Below are 22,993 nucleotides of genomic sequence, written 5' to 3'. Positions count from 1 at the left end.
TCAGCAGCTCTATCATTCAATTCAGTTCTGATCTGGGAGAAGATATGTTATATTGGAAGATCTTTTATCATGTACATATGTGATGTTTTTCCCTCAAAAGTATGGCCATCCTTTGTCATTGCTAATATAGGGGGACTCCTTTGTTGGCAAGAAGCATTGAAATGACAGAACAATAGGAAAAAAACCATATTCTATTTAACAACTTTACAGGAATTTTTGGCTCATGGCCTCAGCAACGTGATTCCTTCATTTTTCTTTTGCATACCAAGTGCTGCAGCGATGGGACGGTCGGCACTTCTATACAGTACGGGCGCCAAAACACAGGTAATGGGTTAGCGTGAAGCACAAGGAGAATTAAGGCTATGATACTGTTCACTGGAACTTGTACTGATTTATCTGTTGTATTTCCCCAGTCTCCCTTTCCCTCTGTCCTGGGAAATGACTGCCCTGTCATTTTTAACAGTCTGCATGGAATTACATCTGATCAGTAGCTGTCTTGCTAGAAAAGTTAATGGTTCCACTCACTCATTTTTACCTGTTTAATTCAATATAAACTCTAACATCTATGGCAGTAATGAGGAATCGTGTTTTCAGACTGCAGGAAACTACACAAAACCCCTTTCAATTTTATATTAATTTGTTATCACTGGAACAAAAGTGCCCTCTAATGGCGTTTAATGGATTTAATGGTAGAGGCTAAACTGAAGTTTTAGTAAAAGGTGAAAGTAACCTTGAGACCTGCTCTCAAAAAACCTAAGCAATCTCCCAACTTCTACCTTGTGACATGGTGTACGTGTCTGTCCCTCAGCATTCACTGATCCCACAGCAATGACAGACTTTTGAGGACTTTTTTGGGCTATTTCTTACTGCTGGAAGCCAATCCCGGAAGTTCTTATTGCAGTAACTCAGAAAAGAGGAACGGCAATTTATGAAAATTATAACTGTGACTCTGAAAGGCTGTTACCTGACAAAACCATGCCCATGAACAGAGAAGCGGCAAGCTGCTCGTCTGTGACCTTGGCATATGATGTCACCACATGGGCCACTGCAAATGGGACACCCTTGGGACAACCCCCTGAGCATTGCCTGTATCTCCTTCTTCTGAAACTCAAGGGTCCATCGGTCGCATCCTGCCATATAAATGTTATGTTTTTTGGTTTGTTGTTATTGTCTTTTTATAACCGTTGCTCCTGTCTGTGTAAAGGTCATTAATTACAAGGAAAAGGGTAATGTGGTACAAATGACAGGGCTAAGCACAGTCTGTACTGTTTCTTCTTGACCATGTCCTGAAACTATTTCTCATGCAGATACCACAATACTAAGAAATTTTATAGGGCTTTATTTCAAGAGTCTGCATGTTAATTACTTGCTAATTAGCCCACACAGTACTCTGAACTTAATTAATCATAATGAATAATTTATCTAATAATCATATTTAAAAGCATTTATATGCAAATAATTCAGCTACCACTTTGCTATTAGCTATTTCATACCATTGGGTTGGACTCAATGTCATACCATGTACCCTCATCCTCACAGACATCCTCTGCTGTTAACTGTTCACATATTGTCTGTACAAGCCACAGTTGTACTGCATCATGCCTTTTCCAAGGAAGCTTCAGGGTAACCTGGACATCTATATGGGTAAACTGAAGGCATATTTGAGCACTTTCGATCTGGTACATGTAGGCAAAGGCCTTGAAGGTTGTTCAGTATATGAAATGGAAAAAGAAACCACCATGGTTTGATGTCAAGGTAGGAAGTACAGGGTAAAAATAACATCTGCTTGGTTTGTCCATCAGTTTCACAGTATAGTATAGCCTGCATCCAAAAGTTAGTGTGTGGCTGTGCATTAACACTATGGAAGTACTTCAATAGACATAAAATTGTCTCTCCTGCCTTCTTTTTTGAAAGCAGCACATCCATTCAAGCCTTCACTTTTGGGGCTGTCTTGGAAAAATATAGATATGAGAGCACGAGGGCTTGGTTTGACTGCATAGAGAGAAGTCAGTACGGCATAAGTCATGAAAGAAATGTGAAGAGCCTTTCAGGGGCTCAGAAAGGCTTTTTTTCTCCAAAGTCTATACCTGGGATTCAGTGATGTAATTTATTCTTCAGTGATATCTCTTCCTGTGAGAAAACAGAAGTGATGGTCTGTAGAAGTGTCCTTCAAATAGAAGCGACATTTTTATTTTTTTTTTTTAAGGCAGAAAGAGGGAAAAGTTTCTTGTGACTTTACTAGCAGGTTTTCTGTCCCTTTTTCTGTAAACACTCTATCTTTCTTGATAGTATTTTTAAGTACACCACAGCTTTAATTTTCTAGTGTTTTAACAACTTGTCTGGTTTTGTTTTTAACAACTTGTCTCTTAAAATGAAACCTAATTATTTTAGTAAAGAAACATATTAACAATATAAAAATAAAGTGAGCATCTGTCTACTTATCATGGAAAACCTTCTGTGAATCTGGACTGTGTCTTAACGAGACCAGAAGTACTCTACTTTGTGAACAGTCAGAATGGAATAGGAGACTGCAATTTTACTGTAGTTTTCCATTAGATTAATATAATATAATATGATTAAAAATATAATTCTCAGACCATATATTTGGATTCATTACACCTGAATTAATTATTATTTTTAATATATATATTAAAAAATGTTCCTACATTTTATAAAGTCAAGTCCACTGATACTAACATTAAATCATTGGTGGTTTCTGACTAAAGACAATAGTTTCCTTTCATTGTTGATCCCAGTAAAAGAATTTAGAAACCTCTTGTGCAAAAACAATGACCCAGTTCTCCACGTGTAAGTTTTGCTCAGTGATATGACGGATCTATGATTCAGTGCAACATGGGGTGCATGGCTATAAATGGTACAGAATGGCAGTGGGTGCTGCCAAACTTCTGGGATGAGATATTGCTCACACACGCTCCACTTAATAACCAAGTGTGTAAGTGATGCTACAGTCTTGGTCTCTGTGCTGGCAGCAGGATCAGGCACAGATACTGAGATCTCTTACCGTGTTTTCACTGTAGTTGGCTGAAGGTAATCACCAAAGATTAAAACCAAAATTATATGCATCTGCAATCCATACATACATTAATAGCTAACCTCTTCACCATCCCCCTTCTTGGCTCTGTCTACAATATTTGATAATTAGTGCTTTTCACAGTTTTGTTGTTGCTTTTATTAGACTCAATCACCTGTTCTTATTTGTTTTAGGTGGCTTGCCTTATCTCTTGTGCATTAATTCTTGTGGTCATCTATGCAATTGGACCTATGCTGTACTGGCTGCCTATGGTACGGTACTTATCTTCTTTAAAGATTACGACTAACATTTTCTAATGACTTAATTTCTTTCAGGGAAAGACATTAGTACTACCTCTAAAACAACTCTAATTAATTGCAGTGGGAGGAAGAATGGTAAGGGCACAGCAAGTTTCAAAATCATAAAATACAGGGATGACAACACGATACATGTAGATTTTACACATATATAGACTATCACATATTTATATAATAAAGCATTTCTCCTTAACTTGCTTTTGGCACATAGTTTATGAAAAATACAAATCCAGATTGCTGTGGATTTGTAAACTGATGAAGTGTGGTAGAAATTAATGAAGATCCATAATTTTCCTCCAATTATGCATATGCTGTATGACTTTGCTTTTCAAATAAATAAATTGATAGACACAAATGATAGTAGATAGTGATCTAAGCTTAATTACAGAAAGATTATGAAATATTCTTATATCTCTGTCACAGAATACATCTTCTACACGAAGACTCTGTAAAGCAACATGATGTGTTTTCATATAAACTGTATCTAGGTTTTGGTATTTGTCCTGGTTTTGGCTGGGATGGAGTTAATTTTTTTCCTAGTAGCTAGTGCAGTGCTGTGTCTTGGATTTAGCATGAGAACAATGTTGATAACACACTGATGTTTCAGTTGTTGCTAAGGAGTGCTCACACTAAGTTAAGGACTTTTCAGCTTCTCATGGTCTACCAACTGAGAAGGCTGGGGAGGGGGCCTCAAGAAGGTGAGAGGGGGCACAGCCAGGACAGCTGACCCAAAGTGGCCAAAGGGATATTCCATACCATATGTCGTCATGCTCAGTATATAAAGTAGGGGAAAGCTGATGGGGAAGGGGGGAGGGAGGGGGTGGCACTGCTCAGGAACTGACTGAGCATTGGTTGGTGCGTGGTGAGCAACTACATTGTGCGCAATTTGTTTTGTATAATCTATTTTATTAATATTATTACTGTTATTTAGTTTTATTTCAATATTAAACTTTTCTTATCTCAACCCACAAGTTTTCTCACTTTTACTCTTCTGATTCTCTCCCCCATCCCACGTGGTGAGAGGGAGTGAGTGAGCGGCTGTATGGTGCTCAGTTGGGGGCTGGGATTAAACCATGATAGTATTACAAATTAACAGTTAATTTTAACTAGAGGCATGCTGAAGACACAAAATACAGCTCCAAAATTATTGATAATTCTGCCATGTTGTATATGACACTGTAGTTCAACTGTATTTTTAAATTTACTTTGTGATATTATTTACAGCGTCACATGAAGGTTTTCACTTTTCAAACACAGATCCTTTTATAGCTTATTTTAACCATCCAGAGTAAGGACACTTGCAGAAGGATGTACAATATATCTTTTTTCTTACTATACTGTTTTCCTCCCTTCATTTTTTTTTAGGCATTATATGTAAATTTTGCCTCTTTTCCTATAGGCTTTTTTACACATATTTTGCAAAAAAAAAATTTTTCATATGTTTCTTTCTAGATATTTTATTTCTTTTCTACTATGCTTTTTCAGCCCTCCTCAGCCATGTGCTGCAAGTCTGTTGCTTTTTACTCTATCTTTTTTGGCTCCAGATTATTTCTTCATCCCTCTCTTTTCCTGTTCTGATTTGGAGAAAAATTAATTACTTTGTTTGCCTCAAAGTTAATGGATTTTTTGCTCTAGAGACCTTCTCTAGGTGATGAAAAAGGGGAATCAAAATTCCTCACTGTGTAGAAGTTGAGTGCTGATTTGCTTCCAAGTCCCCCAGACTATGGCAGAACCTCATTGTTCTGGTGATGCATGGAGAGTCTTGGGATATCCTGAAGTTTCTGTCATTTTCAAACAATCAGATGGCCTATAAATTTCCTTTAGGAAAGAAAAACTGAGACTGATATTATTACTTTTCTGTCACAATGACACGTGCTTATATCCCATTTTTGAAACAATAAGTTCTTTGACAATGTAATTATAATACTGTCTGCCAAGCTGAAGACAGAGCATTCTTTTTCACTACCAATTCTGCAAATGGCTTTCGTTTTTTATTTCTTGCAGTGTGTGTTAGCAAGCATTATCGTGGTGGGCTTGAAAGGGATGTTAATGCAGTTCCGTGACTTGAAAAAATATTGGAATGTGGATAAAATAGACTGGGTAAGTGAAATTTAATATAAGGAGGTTTTCCTGAAACCCTTTAACAAATACCTGCTAATTAAACTTTAACCATTCTGTGGCCCTAGAAGATATAAGTACAAGGCCTTATTACTCTGTTTTTTTGTGTTCTATTATTTTATTTTCTATTTCAGAAAAACATCATCTGGGATGTCAATTGTATCAAAAAATGGAATTTCATCAAATGATAAAGAATTAAACCTAATTTCATTCTGAAGATGTTTATACAGACAGATCAGGATAATCTGAGCAGCTGTGTGTCTAATTTTGCATGCTGTCTCTAGCTGGTTAGCATGCTTTTGCTACTGTAGTATTATAGAAGACATCCTGGTATCTTTGTCACCTGGGAAAATGGAATGACCATACAGGACAAAGAGAACTGGAAACATTAGAGGTGCAGAAAGATACATGTCCTAGGGTGCTGTAGGTAAATTACCTTAATTCTTCCAGATTTTGCAAACAGAGTATCTATTGTTTGATGATAATGAAAGATTCTGCACTATGAGAGGAGGAATACATCAGAAAAAGCAGATAAATGGAAAATTGGCATAGTATGAAAATCAAGTTTAATGCAAAGTTTGAATAGTCTGACATACATTTGCACAGAATTCCTAGCAAATATGAATGATGAGTCCATGTTTATGAAGACTCCTAGATTTCTCTTCTGAGAGAGTTTTTTAATGTATTGGCCAACTAGTGGAATCAAAACTCCTAAACGCTTACATAAATACATACTGACACCCCATAAAACTTTTTCAACTTTTGTTTATGCAGTTTCAGTTAACAAATATTCAGAAAGGTATTTTGGCCTTCTCCCTCTCTTTTAGGAGGTACAGTTTACTGGAGGTAATACTGGATTTTGTTGAACTCACCAGTGACTTAATATTCTACAGCAGTAATAGTAAGTCTAGACTGGATAAAACTTTTTTTTTTTTTTTTTAATAGAGTACGAGATTTCAGTATGGAAAACATATCTGAGTAAACATCAAGTTTAGCTATGTGAGATTTTTCATATTAGGTCACAAAAGATTGGAGTTACTTTTGTTTTAGTATCATCAAGAAGAAAAGCTGTCTTTCATAAAAACTTATGTTCCTCAAGCCGAAAAATTTTGAAAATATTTGCTACCACTTGGACAGTATTTAGTCTTCACCCATATTAGCAGTGAGCAAAATGGTGAATTATGTGTAGCAAGAATTATTCTGGGGACAGTGGACTTAAGAAAATCAGTTGTCATGGGAGAGAGATATAGCTTCTCAACAGTGCATTGTGATAATAGGTAGTTAAGTTTTCCAGCAGGATATTCTAAAATCTCACTAGACTAGACACTGATTTTTTGCTTTTGCGACTTTGGCAGAGAAGGTTAAGTGAGTAGTTACTTATTACATCTCTGACATCTGCCAGTATTTCTAAGAGAGGTTATAGAGAGGGAGAGTTTGCTGGGTTTATCTTTTTGACTGAACACACTTGAACAAGACTTTATCTCCAAGTAGTTATACCATGAGTCCTTAGCCTGACAGTAAATCATCTTGCTTTAAACAGCACAGTCTAAAGTAAGGCTAAAAACGTTCATCTTTGCTGCCTGGTCTGAGGAGCCCCACCAAGCCCAGTGGAACTACGCTGGTGTTGACTTTGGCCTGAAAAGATTCACCCCAGCAATTGACAGCACACTGGAAATTAACCAGTTCCATTACCCAGGTTATCCAAAGTGTTCTGAAGATAGAAACTCTAACAAAACATTTGGAAATAATTAGCAGCTGTCCTTTCTGGAACTCATTCTTCGAAGGGCGTGTGTCATGTAACATAGAAGTCAGGTTTATTATGCTCATAGGTCTGGCAAACGAAGAGTGCATGGAAGCAGAATATTATGGGTTTTGTTACCTTGTTCCTTTGCGCTTCTTTAAGCTCCTCATTAAACACAAATGGAATGAGTAATATTTAGTTGTTGATTATTTCTTTATAAAACATAATCCTGTTAAACATAAAAGGTACAGCTTGAAAGCTGTAGCTCAGGAGTTGAACTCCTCATGGGTTCCTTCCGACTCAGGATATTCTGTGAGTCTGTGAAATCTCTCCTTTCAGACATGGATGGCTTCTTCTTGCAGATTGAATATTTAGGAGCAGCTCAGCTCAAAGGAACAACTAGGCTGACAGACCTAAGTAGCTAATACTAAATATTATCAGCTGAATATTATTATGTATATTTTTTTCAGTTTTCATTCAATTTGTTTTTTATCAACCATCAGGAATGTCCTGTTTTTACATCCTCCCTCTCCAATCACATTCAATTTCTTTCCAGCTAGAGCCCCACCGTCCTCGGTCCAAAGAGTCCTTTCCTGCCGTTCTCAGCAGTCGTATGAACCTCAAAGGTCTCTTGCTTCAGTTAAGGGCCCCACACCTTCTTCGATGGCTTCAATCATTTCAGATCAATAATTGCTCTATTCCGCTATGTATGTTGAATACATAACTGTATGCATAACAGTATTTGTCCTCCCTCTGCTGTCTTCATCTTTGGCTGTTTCCAAGGTGTTGATTCCTGTGTTGTCTGTGTTTTGTATGTTAATCTGACAACCATTTGTCTTGATTTTTTGCCTGTTTTTGGAGAACTACCAGGAAGTTGATCCAGAATTCTTCTGTAAGGACTTTTTAGGTCCTCAGATCAAAAGTTGATTTCCATATTCTTCCTGAAAGCCTAAGTCCTTATGCAGGCCTACTTCTTGATTAACTTCCCTTTTTTATTCTCCAGCCTGACAGTGCACTTTCCTAATACCAACAAAAAGAGAGTGAAGTGCTTGCTAACTCTTATTTTTAAGGCTGAGCATCCCAGATGATCTGCAGCCATTTAAACTAGACAAAGACTACTGCCTGGTAGTGGACTGCTGAAGAAAATTGTTCTTTTTCCTGTTAAAAGTTGGACTTGAAAGGGACAAAGGATGGGTAAAAAGTATGTCAGAAGGTGACCCTCTAATTGAAAAATGGCAATAGAACAAGGATCATAGTTAACTATAGATCAAGGATTTAGGGTATTCAACAAATAAATACTATGGCATTTAAAGAGAAAATAATGTTAAAAATTGTACAAACGACTTTGCCATGAAATGACCACAGCTGAGGCAGAGCTAAGTTGTATGTCTGAGTTGTAAAGCAGAAAAAATGGCAAAAATTTATTGTAAAAATTACACATTCCTGCATGGTGCTGTAAGGAAGAGGTAGTTATGGATGTATGAATTGTAACTATATGCACGTATCTTAATATATAAGGGTGTAAAGAATGCTACTGCTTCAGTAATTAAAGTAGATGCAACAAGGAGGTCCTCACTTTTGTCAACTACCCTTCAAGATCTTGCCAGTATGAGCTTTCCAAGACTCATGCTTTCCAAGACATGGAGACACCACCCTGTCACTTTATTTTTACAAAATAAACTGGAGTGGGGGGCCATGGGAGGATCTTCTGTGGAATTTTTGAGTTCTCTGGTGCAATTTCATGTATTTTTAGAACTTCTGAACATATTATCTTCAGGAGATAGATGAACTTTAAGATTTGTTCAGGTATGCACCACACAGGGGCCCTGATTCATGAGAAAGTACTGAGGGCTTTGCTCTATAAACAATTTTTCAAAGAGTAATCAGCCATCTTTTCTATGATAAAAATTTTACATGAACTCTTCTGTCTTATGACATGCCAGGGAGATTGTCTATCTTTCCCGCATTAGTGAATATGCTACCCTGAGTTACATTAGTTTTGCTGTAGTTAGTCTCAGTGGGGCGGAAAGGAATTTACAAATGCTTAATCCATTGAAAGTGTGATAGCCATATAAATTCCATTTAAAGAATAATATTTATATCAGTCCATCTGTGTCCAGCACAGTCTGTGCAAACAAATACCTTCTCAATCATTGCGTATGGAATGCTTGTGAAAAATTATATCAGAGAGCTACCATACCACTATTAAGCAGTTTCTATTTTATGGCTGTAGTGGTCTTCAGCACTTGAATTGTAAGTTTTGATGAAGGGTGCCCTGAGGACATATGCACACATCAGTCATTTGTCTGCAGAAGGACATTGGAACATGGGCATGCTACGCAGCCTCCCTGCAGGCAGAGACTCCTCCTGGACTCCAGCATCTTCTTTGCTGAGGCACCCCTTGAATTAAAAGGACTTGAATAAGACTCTTCTGGCTACGTGCTGGTGACTGCAGCAAGGGCTTCTATATCTGAGCAAGTCATTGTAGCCTCTCATTATAGACAGTATAGAGCTTGTCATTCAAGTCATGTTAGGGTGTGAGTCACCTCTTCCTGAAGTAGGCAGCAGCTTTTTTTTCCTCATCAAATTCCCATTTCATGGTTCACTCAATGGTGGATGGGTAGACCTCTTAGGATGAAAAGGTGCATGTGGAAACACACCACCCACATTTTCGGAGGCAGCAGATTTATACTTCTCAATGCTTCTGATACTTTCTGATACACTCAGAATTCAACATAAATCCATATCTCCTACTTGTTTTTTTCTCCCCCTTTATATATATGTTTATTTTAGTTAATACAGTACAAGCTTATTTTAAAATTGGATTTTGATGACTTTTGAGAATAACATGTGCCTATAATAAATTATTGCTAAGATTTGAAGAATGAGGAGATCCTATCTGTCCTGGAGTATACAATAACCATCTTAAAGTAAGTTGCCAAAGAAAACTTTCATATTTTTATGACTTCTGTGTTGAACCTTATGACAACCCAGGAATTAAAAGAAATCTATCAGACCAACATAATTTCTTTCTACAAAATTGATGCTACCCTACCCAAAAAAGTACTGACTCCAGGCCAATACAAAGCGCTGAAAGGGTGATGGACAGATGTGAATATGATTGCTTTGGCTCATCCTCCGCAACAATGGCAGTCACTAGTTACAGTTAAGATGGGAGATAATAGTTGGCTTACTATTCAGCAGTACTTAAAATATTTTTGGCTTTGATTCTTGCTGTGTAGACTTGGTATTGGGTTTTCATGTTCTTTTCTTCTGGGACAGAAGAATTTTGCAGGCTTGCAGCTGTGATTCAGGTAGAAGTGATGAGGTTTAGGTCTGCAGCTGAAGTAGGTTGCTTGATCTCAGGTGTCAAGGGCTCAGCCTTATCAGGATGGGCTAACTCGTGATCCTGCCTGAATTCCAGGTTTATAGTACTTCTGTTAGTCCTTTTATGTCCAGCGAGCCTCTTTATAAATATATATTGGATTTGTACATCTTAGGATTACTTTCTCATTGATTAATAGGAATTTAGTTCTTATTGCTTGTAAAATATTTGCAAATATATGCACAACAATTTGTATAAGATGTCATAAAATATAACTGAGGGTTGAGCACTGTTTCAAAGAATGAATGACCTCTTTACTTAGCAGCTGTGCCGTTGAAGAGACTGCAAAACCTTTTGCAGTAGTTTAAAGTTTTGAAGATAAGGGAGGAAAAGTTTTCTCAGTAGAGTCATGTAACACTGCATCCTCTGTGAAGCACAAATTGGTATGGTATAACTTACATTTTATAATTAATAAAATAACAGTTCTGAAATCTGCTTGAGCAAAATTCCTGTGGTTAGGCTGAAAGTATTCTATTGTCTCTGGCTTTCCTGAACTAAGTGAAAGCATCAGAAAGGATAATTTTAACACTGATTGTGTCATTGTAATGTGATCTGTTCCTCTGCAGACATTAACAAGAAGCACTGTAATTGTTGAAATGGGCACCTGTGGAGATCAGTATATCCAGAGGAGTGAAAATACTTTCCATTCTTCTTTAAAACATTTTCTGTAAAGATTAGGTAGCAATCTTTGCTTAAGGGTCCCTCAAGAAAAGAAATATGGGCTAACATTAGGTTCATACAAGAAATCAAGTAATTTGTACTTTTCTCCTTTTAATTGTAAAATCTGTCTCTCTCTCAATCATACACATCATTGTAGTATGGAAATATAAGTGACATAGATAAGTTTCTGTTTAAAAAAAATTAAGAAAAAAATTTGCAACGTTCAAAACTTTTGGGATTTTAATATTTTAAATTCCTTCCCAAAGTCACTTTTGTTTCAGATATGCTTCTTTCTAATTTTAAATTGTAATTTAAAATTAATCCAAAACTTTATTAATGAAATATGGAAAGATGGGGAGGTAATCTGAAATCTCACCTTTTCCATGTGAAGAAATTGATTCCACAATAATTTTTAGTTGTTATCGACTTGCTTTAGTCAGTCATACTCTGATAAATGCCACCCTTAATTAATCTCCTTGCAAATTGTAGTTTCCACTTATACAATTAGTGGGAGAAGAGCTCTCTGTACATGACCTTTAGGGTACCTCATTGTGTAAAAAGAAAGAAGTATTTTAAATGTCTGCAGTGAAGAAGGTGACAAATGGTTGCAATGTGAAAACATAAAATATAGGTTTTACAAAACAACTGAGTTAATTCTGAATTATGCTGTTAGTGCAACCACATATGCTATTTTAAGTAACTCTGAAAGGAACCTGTGTGAGCACTGGGGTGAGTAGTGCTATGTCATATATGTGCTCCTGTGAGTAGACATTATTTTAATTGCTAATTCAGCCTTCAATATTTTCCAGTTCAAAGAATCAAATGTTCAACTCTGAGAAACTATGTTTGTTTTAAAAATTTTTATTTCTGATTCACAGAATGTACATTGCTACAAACATTAAAACTAATCCTCAATTTTTGTTTTCCCTCTTAAAGATCATATGGGTTAGCACTTACATCTTTACAATATGCTTTGCTGCTAACGTGGGACTGTTGTATGGCGTTGTCTGCACTATAGTAATTGTGATTTTCCGCTTTCCCAGGTGAGAAGTAACTTATTTAAATGTTCTAGTAGGACATCATTATGTCTTCTTTCAGGCACATTGCTTCACCATCAGGGTAGACATGCAGAACACTAAATTTCACAATGAAACTTCAGATTTTTTGTTGCAGAAAATTACAAGGTAAGACAAGTCAAAAGGAAAAGTCACACATGTGCATTTACTGTAGGCTAAGGATCTCGAGAACATTCCACACTATCGGATTATTTTGTGACATCTCTTAGTATTACACATCTCTAAGGCTCACTACGTGAAGGTAGCGTAAGATAACAAAAAAATCAATAATTTTTTTTCCATTAGATACTTATTTGTTCATCATGCAGAATGTATGTCTGACAAGCCCTACTAACAAAATCCTTATATAAATTCCTAGATACTATGTTTCACAGGACTTGATAATTGCCATTTATACTGTTAATATATATTAATGAAGCACAACTGCAAAATTTTCCTAATGCCTAGTGAAAAGTAGATTATAATTTCTATGTATGATTTAGAAATCCAGGACAAATAAACTGGAGCTAATACAAATTTACATATTCTTTTTCATATATTACAGTTGCTACTTTGGATCATGTGTAAAGGAAAATATCAGTTCAGGTTCATGATCCTTTTGTGCCACCAAGTCAATCCATAGCTCACCAGTCTGGCAAATGAGTTGCTGCTCACAGACAGTTGTTTGGGTGAACATTGAATCCCACTGAAATGAAGCACAATATAGACAGCATGATTTAATCCTTCTTACAGTTTTTGGTGTTAACCACTTGTGCACAGCTGTATTCTCATAGAATAAGTTGCAGCAGAAGTGTGAAAATAGCTGAAAATTGTAAGGCAATTTCAAATTATGGAAGACAGTTTGTGCTTGAATCAATCAGCACCTTTTTGGTAAACTTCTGCTACTCAGCAAACTAATATTTTGGTAAATTCTAGCAAGGGAGGAAAAGGTAAGTTTTCATGTTGTTTACGCCCTGTGCCTGGATGTCTGAGATTCTGTCACAGCAGAAAGGGAGAGATACCTGACACAAGATAGCATGGCCTTCTGTTGTCTGATCTAACAGAGAGCTGAGTCTGAACCTGCACTTAATTAGTATGTAAATAAGACTCTTGCTGGTGATTTCTGTGCTCTTCAGTCAGGCTGCACATGATTGCCCATGCAATCTAAAGGCACTGAACAAGCTAACAGCCTTACAAACTGCTGTGGAGGAGTGGTTAGCAAGAGAACATGCAGTAAGACACCCAGTTGTGGGCAAAAGTGTCAGCAAGAAAAATACTGTAGATGATTTATTGTGAAGTTTCTGCTCAGATGCCAGAGTGCTGGACATGGTACATGTTATGTATCGGAACGTATTAAAACGAGCAGCAGCTACAGCTCAATTTACACACACAGGAGAGGACATCTGACTTCTGCAAGCCTCATTTAGCCAACACCAGTACCTGCAAATACTCGTGCACATTGCTACATCTATTAAATGTTTGTATTCTGGGATTATTTTCCTAGTTTTAGGTACAAAGCTCGGGTGTTAGCTGCTCTCATACTCTTCTTGTTTTTCCTGCAAGTGATGTGCTGAAGCAGAAGGTTGTACGCTGATTTGCCTTTTCAAGGAAACCTTCTCTTTTCAGTGACCATGCAGAGACCACAGGGATACTGGCTTTTCCAGTTGAGGTCCCCACTTTGATAGCTAGAGTGAAATATGCTGCTTCATCATACAGTGGTACATCAAATTTAATGACAAATAAAACATCCTTGGTTTTCATTACCCATAGCTATTCAATATATTTTTTTTCCTTACCTACAATATGATTTTGCAGGTAAAAATATTAATTAAACCTCTATACTTTCAAAGTTGGAGATTATATGTTAGCTACCTTGACTTGAGAATAGCTCTCTAACCAGCTACAAAACAGTAACAAAATTTAAAATTATGATTCTAACAAATATCACAATTATTCATATTTGAATAAAAAGTTCTATCAAATTTTTGCAGTGATATACTATAATTTTAAAATGTGATTTTTACTCTTAATTAGATCATTATCACAAAAACTTATGTTTATATGCACAAAAATATGTATGGATTGCATCATTGCAGCTTTAAACTTGTACACCATAGTTTTGGGGTGTGTTGTGTTCTGCTTCTGTTCAAGACTGCTGATCATTTGCCTTACCGATTTTTCTCTGTGTATTGGTTACAGAGCAAAGACACTGAATCTGAAAAATGTGAAAGAAGTGGAATATAGATACAAACCAGAAGATAACTGTGTAAGTTAAATGAGCTTTTGTATGTGTGTGTTCCACTATTTCCAGTTTGTTTATTTTCCCTAGTTGGTAACCACATTGTAATCAGTGAGTCAAGGGAACTTTTTTATGAAATGACCACTTGAAATGAAAAGCCAGTATGACATAGTAAATATAACACTAGCCTGGGCATCAGAACTTGGAATATTAACTATCTTAGTTTATTTTTTACTTTTAAGTTAGTAATTGCTCTCTGTAACAACTTCTGAAGGCTAAGAAAATCTCATGGCAAGAAGGTCAGGACCCATCTGAGCAAACAATAGCTGTCTCTATATCCTTATCAGATTTCCTCATTTCCTAAAAGCCCTTTGGTACTCTCATCACCCACAAACTCTTTTCTGACCCCATTTTTGCCACCAGCCCCTTGTGATGGGACTGTCCTAGAGGACACCATGTGTGGCTGGGGAAGGAGGGACATCCACATGAAGCTGTCACTGCTTCACACATCTGTAGTCAAACAAGGGTTTCCTCACATGAAAAATGGATGTAAGAATCTCTCCAAAAGACTGTGCTTTTAAAATATGGCTTCTTACAACCTTAAACCTACCAGTCAGAGATTTTAAATTCTTTCGGTTATTTTCATTGCAATTATCATCCAAGTTGCTTGTGCTCAGGCCCATGGTAAGAAGGGAAAGGTAATGACCCAGAGAGGTGAACTCTCTCCTCTGAGATGCAACGGTAGGTCAGCAGCCAACAGAGAAGTAGAACCATGTGTCCTCTCAGCACAGAGCCCCGTCACCAGGACATCCTGCCTTCCCCACTGTGGCAGTTTCCACTATGTCCTCTTTCATTTCCTAATGCTTATGATGAGTCTTATGTATCAGTAAGCAACATGCTCAGCAGTTCTTACCTCACTACTAAGAAGCCCTCCTCAAAAGAATTTGTTTTATTCTGGCAAATGTTTTCCATCTGAGTGATCTTGGGGTCAAAATCTGAACTTGGCTCAGGGTGGTTTACTGTTTTGGCATGCTGAACAATGCTGGAATGTGAAAGGTACATGAGAATGGGGAGAGCTCTGCAATGTGAATTAAAAACACTGTTGTTGAGGCTGGTCCAGCTGTCAATTATTATATCACTTTTCATTCTTAAGAAAAAATTTGGAGTAACTCTGTCAGAGATGGGTAACCATAATTTGATTTGCTTGCTTTTTTTCATATCAGTTCATAAAATATTTTGTACAAATCCCTATACATCTTTTTTTTTTAAGATAGCTGCCCCCCTGCTTTTATTTTCCTTGATCATTAAGATTAATGCCAGTGACCAAGTAATAACAAACTAGTGTCTGCAGACAGCGGGGAAAATAACATTTTTTAAGAAAGTAAGTTGCTCAAGAGCTTATTACACAAAACAAAGAAGGAAAATATTTTTAAGATTTAGAAAAATGCCTTTAATTGAATTTAGAGTCAGTGGGTTGCAGCAGGCATGTAGGGTAATTTTTAATGTATGAATGTAAGCCTGATCCAAGTTCCCCTGGTAAATAACAGCTTAGACATAAACAACAGGACTTTTAAACATGAAAATATGCAAGTTCAATGACCTACCCTGCCATTAAGGTCTGTGGATTTATAGAGGTTATTTCATCAACAGGAAAAAAGACACTATAATGTGGAAAAAATCAAGAGGTTATTTAGAAGCTTATGTGAAACACATTGCATCACAGACCTTCCCTGAACTGAATTCTTACCCTAGTGTAAACAGAACTGTGCAGAGTGCACGGGGCAATTGCCGATATCCTTCTAATGACAGTGGGGATAGGCCAGCAGAGATAATTTTCTTCTTTACTTGTTAAGGACACAACAAAGAGAAAGCCCATTTTTTTCTCAGAATAGTTCTTATTAAGAAAGGAGCTAGAACCAAACCAGAGACAGAAAAAACCGAGCCAAATTTGGCACAGATGTCCTTGCCCATCCTGGTCAAAAGATTGTACGTAAGTCTAGGTCTTCCTCATTTGGGCTTATGAATTGACCCTTTCCAATTTTCTACCTTGTATTTTTGGAAGCTTATTAGCTTGATGATCATCACAGGCTTTGATCTTTGCACAGCAGTCTTCCTTTTTCTTAGTTTTCATCTTCCACTTTGCTCATTCCGTTATGGCAACAAGGTACTCACTTCTCTCCACATCAAGCTGTGTATAGCTTGTATATTCCCCTTGTTTTTAAGGGAATTTGTAGGATGTTGGAGTATTTCTTCATCCAAGCATATATTTCCCTCTGTTTTGCCCTTAGTTTAGAGTTTTCTTTCATATAATCTTAGCAGTTTTAATTGCCAGTGAGGCCTTGCCACTTGGCGGACTGAGGTATGTTGGTGATGTCCTATTTACCACAATCACATTCGTAGGTAAATTGTGCAAATTTCCTATACATAGTCTGGGGTTCATTGCTTCAGTTTTGGATGTCTGAAATATTTCCTTAGCTTTTATGATGGTCACTGTGGTGGTGTCTGAGAGATTGTCTGGTTCCCAAAAGTCTGAATAGCAGGCAGGAGGTAGTTTGTGTGGTTTGCGGGGAAGATTTCCATTTCTGTTTTTCTTGAAGGCCTCTTGGGAAAACAGCGTGTCTTCAATGCAATCCCATGTTTTTTTGAGCTACTTAAAAAATTGTCTCTGTGTCAGCTCCACTTACCAGCTACATATTTCTGACTTTTGTTAAAAAGAATAGCAGCTTTTTGAACCTGTATTCTCTTGCGAATTCTTGGTATTTACTTTCTGCTACCCATAGGTACAAGTAGTTCATTTTTGGGAGATGATGCTCACATAAATCAGATATTTTATTTCAGTAGTAAATGGATATTTTCTGTATCCAGACCCCTTTTTGGACTTAGTGATAGATGCTTTATTGCATATAGCAGTTTTGTGGACTGAAATCCTTTTGGAGAACTTCTCGGAATTGGATCTGTTGATTTGCCCTCACGGTCTGCTGCTGACCTGCTGGTGGTGTCTGTTGCAGTTTTTGCCCATTAAAATCAGCAGAATGGTGTGTCTCATTCTGTTTTCATTCTTCCAAAGTGGGCAAAGTTTCATATGAGACTGTTGACACTGACACTTGGTGATAGCATGTTTTGCATGTGAAAATACCTAGGGGTAATTGTTGCCGTTCAGGGTTCAGGTGGTGGGAAATTCAAGGATCCTCTTTTCCTCTCCCTTGGAATAAGAACACTGTGAACATCCACATGTAACCTAGAGATTCTCAGCTTCCATAAAAGACATGCTTGAAAGGCAAATTAATGCTATTACTTTTTTTTTTGACAGCTGTCACTTAAGAGCAGTGGTATTGTGGCTATTTAAAATTGTGTAGTGGCATGCATGCTTCTCAGATAGGAAAAGTAGAAAATGCTACTGAAAATATTGGTAACTTTTACAGGCCGCACATGCTCCTGCTTATTCCTGTTTACAGCACTAGATGCATAAAAGCTTAATACAGTTATTTATTGGAATGTACATAAAGAACTTTATAAGTAGATGTAATATCTTTTACTAGAGCATATAGTGTAACTGGAAAAAGCAGGAAAGAGACTTTTCCTCAAGTCTGAAATAGAAGCAGCAGATGTTAAAGGAGCTGTGCTCCACATTGAATTTGGTTTGTCTCAGACCTGATTTTCCTAAGGAAAAGAGAGACATAGCTCACAACCTGTGTAAAATGGAGACCTCAGTAGAAATAGTTTAATTCTACCTACCTACAAAGCGAGTATTTTAGCTGAGCTTGTGATTGCTGACATTCAATATATTTATGCATAAATATTAATTTTCTAACTGGCTTTTGAATATTTTTTTAATAAGTCCACCTTGAGAATGACAGAAACGGTTCTTATTTTGTAGGAAACGTTCCCCACTGATACCTGGGGGTTTCTGACCTTTATCTGATGTCCTTCAGAAATCCTTCTCCTTGTAACATCTGTGTTTTGGGCTACACAGTTTTATTGAAGGTACCAGGTGAACTGGTTGAAAGTTATTCAAGGAAGTGCAGAGACAGGATTGGGGGCAGCTGATGGTTCTCATGTAGATTATTTATTGTGATGATTGTAGATATGTACTGGCAAAGTTTTAAAGTGGATGCCCCACCCCTGGCTGTCTTCAAGGCCAGGCTGGATGAGGCTTTGAGCAACCTGGTCTAGTGGAAGGTGTTCCTGCCCATGGCAGGGGGATTGGAACTAGATGGTCTTTAAGGTCCTTTCCAACCCAAACCATTCTATGGTTCTATGATTTTAATTATGTTGCTCAAGTCTGGGCTGGATCCACTAAGTATTTCCATGGACAAATATCCCTCTTGAACTAAAGTCATCTTCAGATGACCAAGATGAATATTTTCAGCATTGCCGAAACCACCTGCAGTGTATGCCCCACAACCTTCTGTACTTTTTCCAACATGTGTTTGTCTGATAAAAGATATTCCCTGTCTGCAAACCTTGTCTTGCCTATGTTTGGGGATCTTACCAACTGAAAAAGTGATACTACTATTTGCCAGATAATAGTTCTTAGTATTATGCATCGTAATGATATGAATTATCTTCCATGGTAACTTGAATTAAGGATAATTTTCTTTATAATTTACTTATATTCCTTTTTTTTTTTACTTCAGTTGTGTGAAGACTGATCAAGACAGTTATCTGTTAAATCATTCTTATTCCGTCTAGGCTGATTTACAGAAATTTTCAGGGTTTTTAAAGAAACTAGTTTGGTTTTTAGTCTACAAACCCAAGATAAACTTTTCAGTACTTTGTTTATTTCATTCTGCAGGAATCATTAAAACAGGTAAAGATAGTTTCAGTCAACAATCCGTTAATCTTTCTGAATGCAAAAAAATTTCACGCTGACCTGATAAAGATAATCCAGAAGGATGCCACGAACAGCCAGGCATGTGAAGATGTAAACAAGGTAGGATGTGGTGTTGAAGATTATGATTGCTTTCCTTGCATTTCTTAGAGAATACAATCAGGTACTGAAACAGATATAAAAAGCAATGTTGCAAATGATGAATTTAGAATAAAGTTGATCCTTATCTTAATCAGATTCGATATGTATTATATTCTTCTTATTAACTGAAAATAATACTTGTACTATTTCTGTATATGATAGTGTAAGAGACATTAAAGCACGTATCCAAAACTATTCAAAATTTCTGGCAGAACTTAAATAACCTCAGCTAATATAATGTTGCGATTTTAAAAAGACAATGAGCAGCTACAAATCTACTTGAATAAAATATGGGGTTTTTTTGATGGAGATGAATCCACAAGCGATAGACACTTTGTTTCTGTTTCTGACTATAAATAATTCCAGGATAATTAAGAAGCACGTTCAAACTGGCTAAAGTTTTTCTCAAGGGTAGTGTGTCTTTTTCATTTTCTGCACTGATTGTATGTAAAAAATAAACTGTATACAAATCATGTATTACTCAGTTTGGGAGAAAATCTCCATAAGTATAGTATTTTTTTCATTTTATCTGCACAAAAATTCTTCAACTTCCTACAACGCTTCCTGAAAGGGAAAAAAATATTGTATTGTTTTTCTAACATCACTATGAAGACATTCCAATACCATACAGTGCTTGCTATAGGCAATTTTATACTGTTTGGCAAATTGGGTTGAGAAAATCACAGACATTTCTTAGATGGGTTAAAACACTGTTCAGCAATGTGTGTCTATCACCTCTGCTGTCTCTTGCCAAAAGTTTTGTTACCCACACTTACTTTGATGCGTGGCTTCTCCACATTGTTCAGAAATTCAGCTCAGAAATGGTGCTGCTTTTTCCCTCAGTTCTGGTAGGCTAATTGATTTGGATTAGTATGATACCAAAGCCCCAAACAGAGAGAAATTACAGAGGATTTGCATGGAATTAATTTATGAGTTAATTTAATAAGTGTAATAAGTTAATAAGTTAATTTAATAGGTTAATTTATAAGTTACATAGGAGGGAGATTTTATCCTTTCTCTCTTCTGTAAGGTACTTGGCAGTACAGCTGCCTGAAATACTGTGCATGATGTTATTTTGTGGAATAAAGGTCTTTCTGTAGCACACAATGGGAGTGAAAGAATTGCACTTTGGATTTTATTTTTGTGCTGTATTTCTGATTTTAACTCATATTTCTACTGAGAACTTATTATTCATACTGAAAGCATTATTTAAAAGAATAGTACAGATAAAAGTAATTATTTAATAAATTTGCGTGTCAAAAATGTTCTCATTAAAATATTAGTGTAGCAGATGAGACTGCAGTATGTAGAAAATTAATTAAAAGTTAATCTTACAAAATCAACAGCTAGAATTTATCTTTTCAAGAACATATTTCCCACCTTTTGACCACTTCTTACCCATCCTCTGCATCCCCAAAAGCATGTTCTTCATAACATGCTTTCCAGTGAATCCAAACATGACAGAGGTTGAGTTATCTAAAAAGAAAAACAAGGTATCAGTTTGGTATCGCTTTAAAAGAATACTGAGACATAGTCAGCAAATAGTATATATATGCAATAGGCTGTCACATACAACATGATTATGGAGAGTATGGAGAGAAGGAGTTAACTTTGATATTAAGAAACAGCATTCTTATGTACTGCATTGATTTTCTCTGGTTACTATGCATAGGACCACTTTTCCTTGGTATGTTTATAGTTTGCTTCTTTTATTTCAGTGTGAGCAGAACATGTTGCTCTGTTCATTTTCCAATGGAAGTTGTCATGGTGAGTTTACTATCTATGAATGATATTACAAACAAGATGGATATAAGTGTGTAAAATGGCTCACACTTTTTATTTCTAGGTGAACTCAAGTTGTCTGGAAACTAATGTTTTTAGTCAGACCACACGTTCAGTGATGCAAGAGTCCTAAACAGTGTTAAACTCTGTTAACTTTGTCCTAACAGGTCTTATTTTTATTCTCTTCTTTACTGACTTTTTAAGATATCAAAAGCAGGGAAACAATGAAAATACCTTTTCTGCAGGAGTCCATGCTTATTTCTCATGAACCGCTGCATTCATACTGAGGGAGGTATACAGCCGGGGGGGACTGCTTCCCACGTTACTGCCTGGACTGGTCTTCAGACAAAGGCCTAAGGGGCTGTTTTGCTAAGCTCTGGTCTTATTTTGCATTCACAGTGGGACTTCAATATTAGTAAGCAAAAGTACAAATAGGATAAGATCAGAGCCATGCAAAATCTCTGTCGTCTTTAAAGCCACTTAGGAGAAAATCTCAGAAAACATCAGCAGAATTAACAGTGACATTATGGCCACCACTATTGTACAGTATATCAATATGGTATAGAATAAAGAAAAAAATGAGGTGTTTGCTTTCATTTAAGGATTAGACTGGACAATTCCACTCTTCCCACATTTTATAACTTTTAAACCAGAACACATACATTCCCTTGGGAGAGGTGCTGCAAACTTCTGCAGAAGATACTTTATACAGATGACTTCATTGTGGATGGAATTAAATATTGTGTTTATTTAAAATGCTTATAAGCATTAAGGCCACTGTAGACAATCTGATTTGGGGGCTGTTGTCTGAATGTTTACATTTATGAACTAGTCTCATGACGTTTTTATGATACTACAGTGTTTAGTTGACTTGGGAGTGACAGAGTGCTTTGCTGTAGCACTTAGCAATGATAACAGCTACTGAAGAATATACAGCACTACCCTGTAAAATACTAAAAGACAGTAACGCACTTTATATGTGAGGAGATTTTTGGAAGGTCTTGGCAGTACATATTTCAGTCTTCTTTTGGATGGATTGGTTTCTCATGTAGCAGAAGTGACAGACAGCACAAGACCTCTTTTCTGATTGCTAAAGTCCTGTCTTGAAGACTTAAATGCTCTGTCATTCTTTGCACCAAGAAGTCTGTGGTGACTCTTCATGGGAGCTTTAAAATAAAAAACAGAGAAAAAAAAAGAAAAATCCCTATGAAGAGGAAGACAAAACGGACGGCTTAACTTTTTAGGAAGGAGGACAGCAGGAAGACATGATCTTTAATCCTTATAGCATTTGTCCTGGGGGATTCAGCAATGTACATCTCTGTCAAAATCTTTTCTTTCTCCCTCTGAGGAATACGGATTTGCCATTGGCCTGTATCAGCACCAAATTAAACAGCTGCTATTGCCCTCACCCCCTGGTTCAGAGAGGGGCAGGTCTGTACCTAGTTCCTGCCTCTACTGCAATGCAGGGTGCCAGTAGGGTGGGAAGATGGAATCATAGAATCATAGAAACATGGAATGGTTTGGGTTGGAAGGGACCTTAAAGACCATCAAGTTCCACCCCCCCTGCCATGGGCAGGGACGCCTTCCACTAGACCAGGTTGCTCAAAGCCTCATCCAGCCTGGCCTTGAACACTTCCAGGGATGGAGTATCCACAGTTTCTCAGGGCAACCTGTTCCAGTGCTTTATGGATCT

The 22,993-nt window shown here is 36.9% G+C and overlaps 1 protein-coding gene across 1 annotated transcript in view; it reads left to right on the top strand.

Moving 5' to 3' along the window:
* SLC26A7 (solute carrier family 26 (anion exchanger), member 7) overlaps positions 1 to 22,993 on the top strand; it is a 31,676-nt gene that overhangs the window by 2,024 nt on the left and 6,659 nt on the right. The window contains exons 2-8 of the mRNA XM_010147502.1: positions 211 to 324; positions 3,226 to 3,303; positions 5,353 to 5,448; positions 12,189 to 12,295; positions 14,507 to 14,573; positions 19,342 to 19,479; positions 21,237 to 21,285. Of these exons, the coding sequence (XP_010145804.1) occupies positions 211 to 324; positions 3,226 to 3,303; positions 5,353 to 5,448; positions 12,189 to 12,295; positions 14,507 to 14,573; positions 19,342 to 19,479; positions 21,237 to 21,285 (649 nt within the window). The remainder of the gene's footprint in view (positions 1 to 210; positions 325 to 3,225; positions 3,304 to 5,352; positions 5,449 to 12,188; positions 12,296 to 14,506; positions 14,574 to 19,341; positions 19,480 to 21,236; positions 21,286 to 22,993) is intronic.

Source organism: Eurypyga helias, unplaced genomic scaffold (genome assembly GCF_000690775.1).
Source record: "Eurypyga helias isolate BGI_N326 unplaced genomic scaffold, ASM69077v1 scaffold172, whole genome shotgun sequence".
Lineage (NCBI taxonomy): Eukaryota > Metazoa > Chordata > Aves > Eurypygiformes > Eurypygidae > Eurypyga > Eurypyga helias.
The sequence above is the reverse complement of the archived record's forward strand: the minus strand, read 5'-3'. Positions and strand labels throughout refer to the sequence as shown.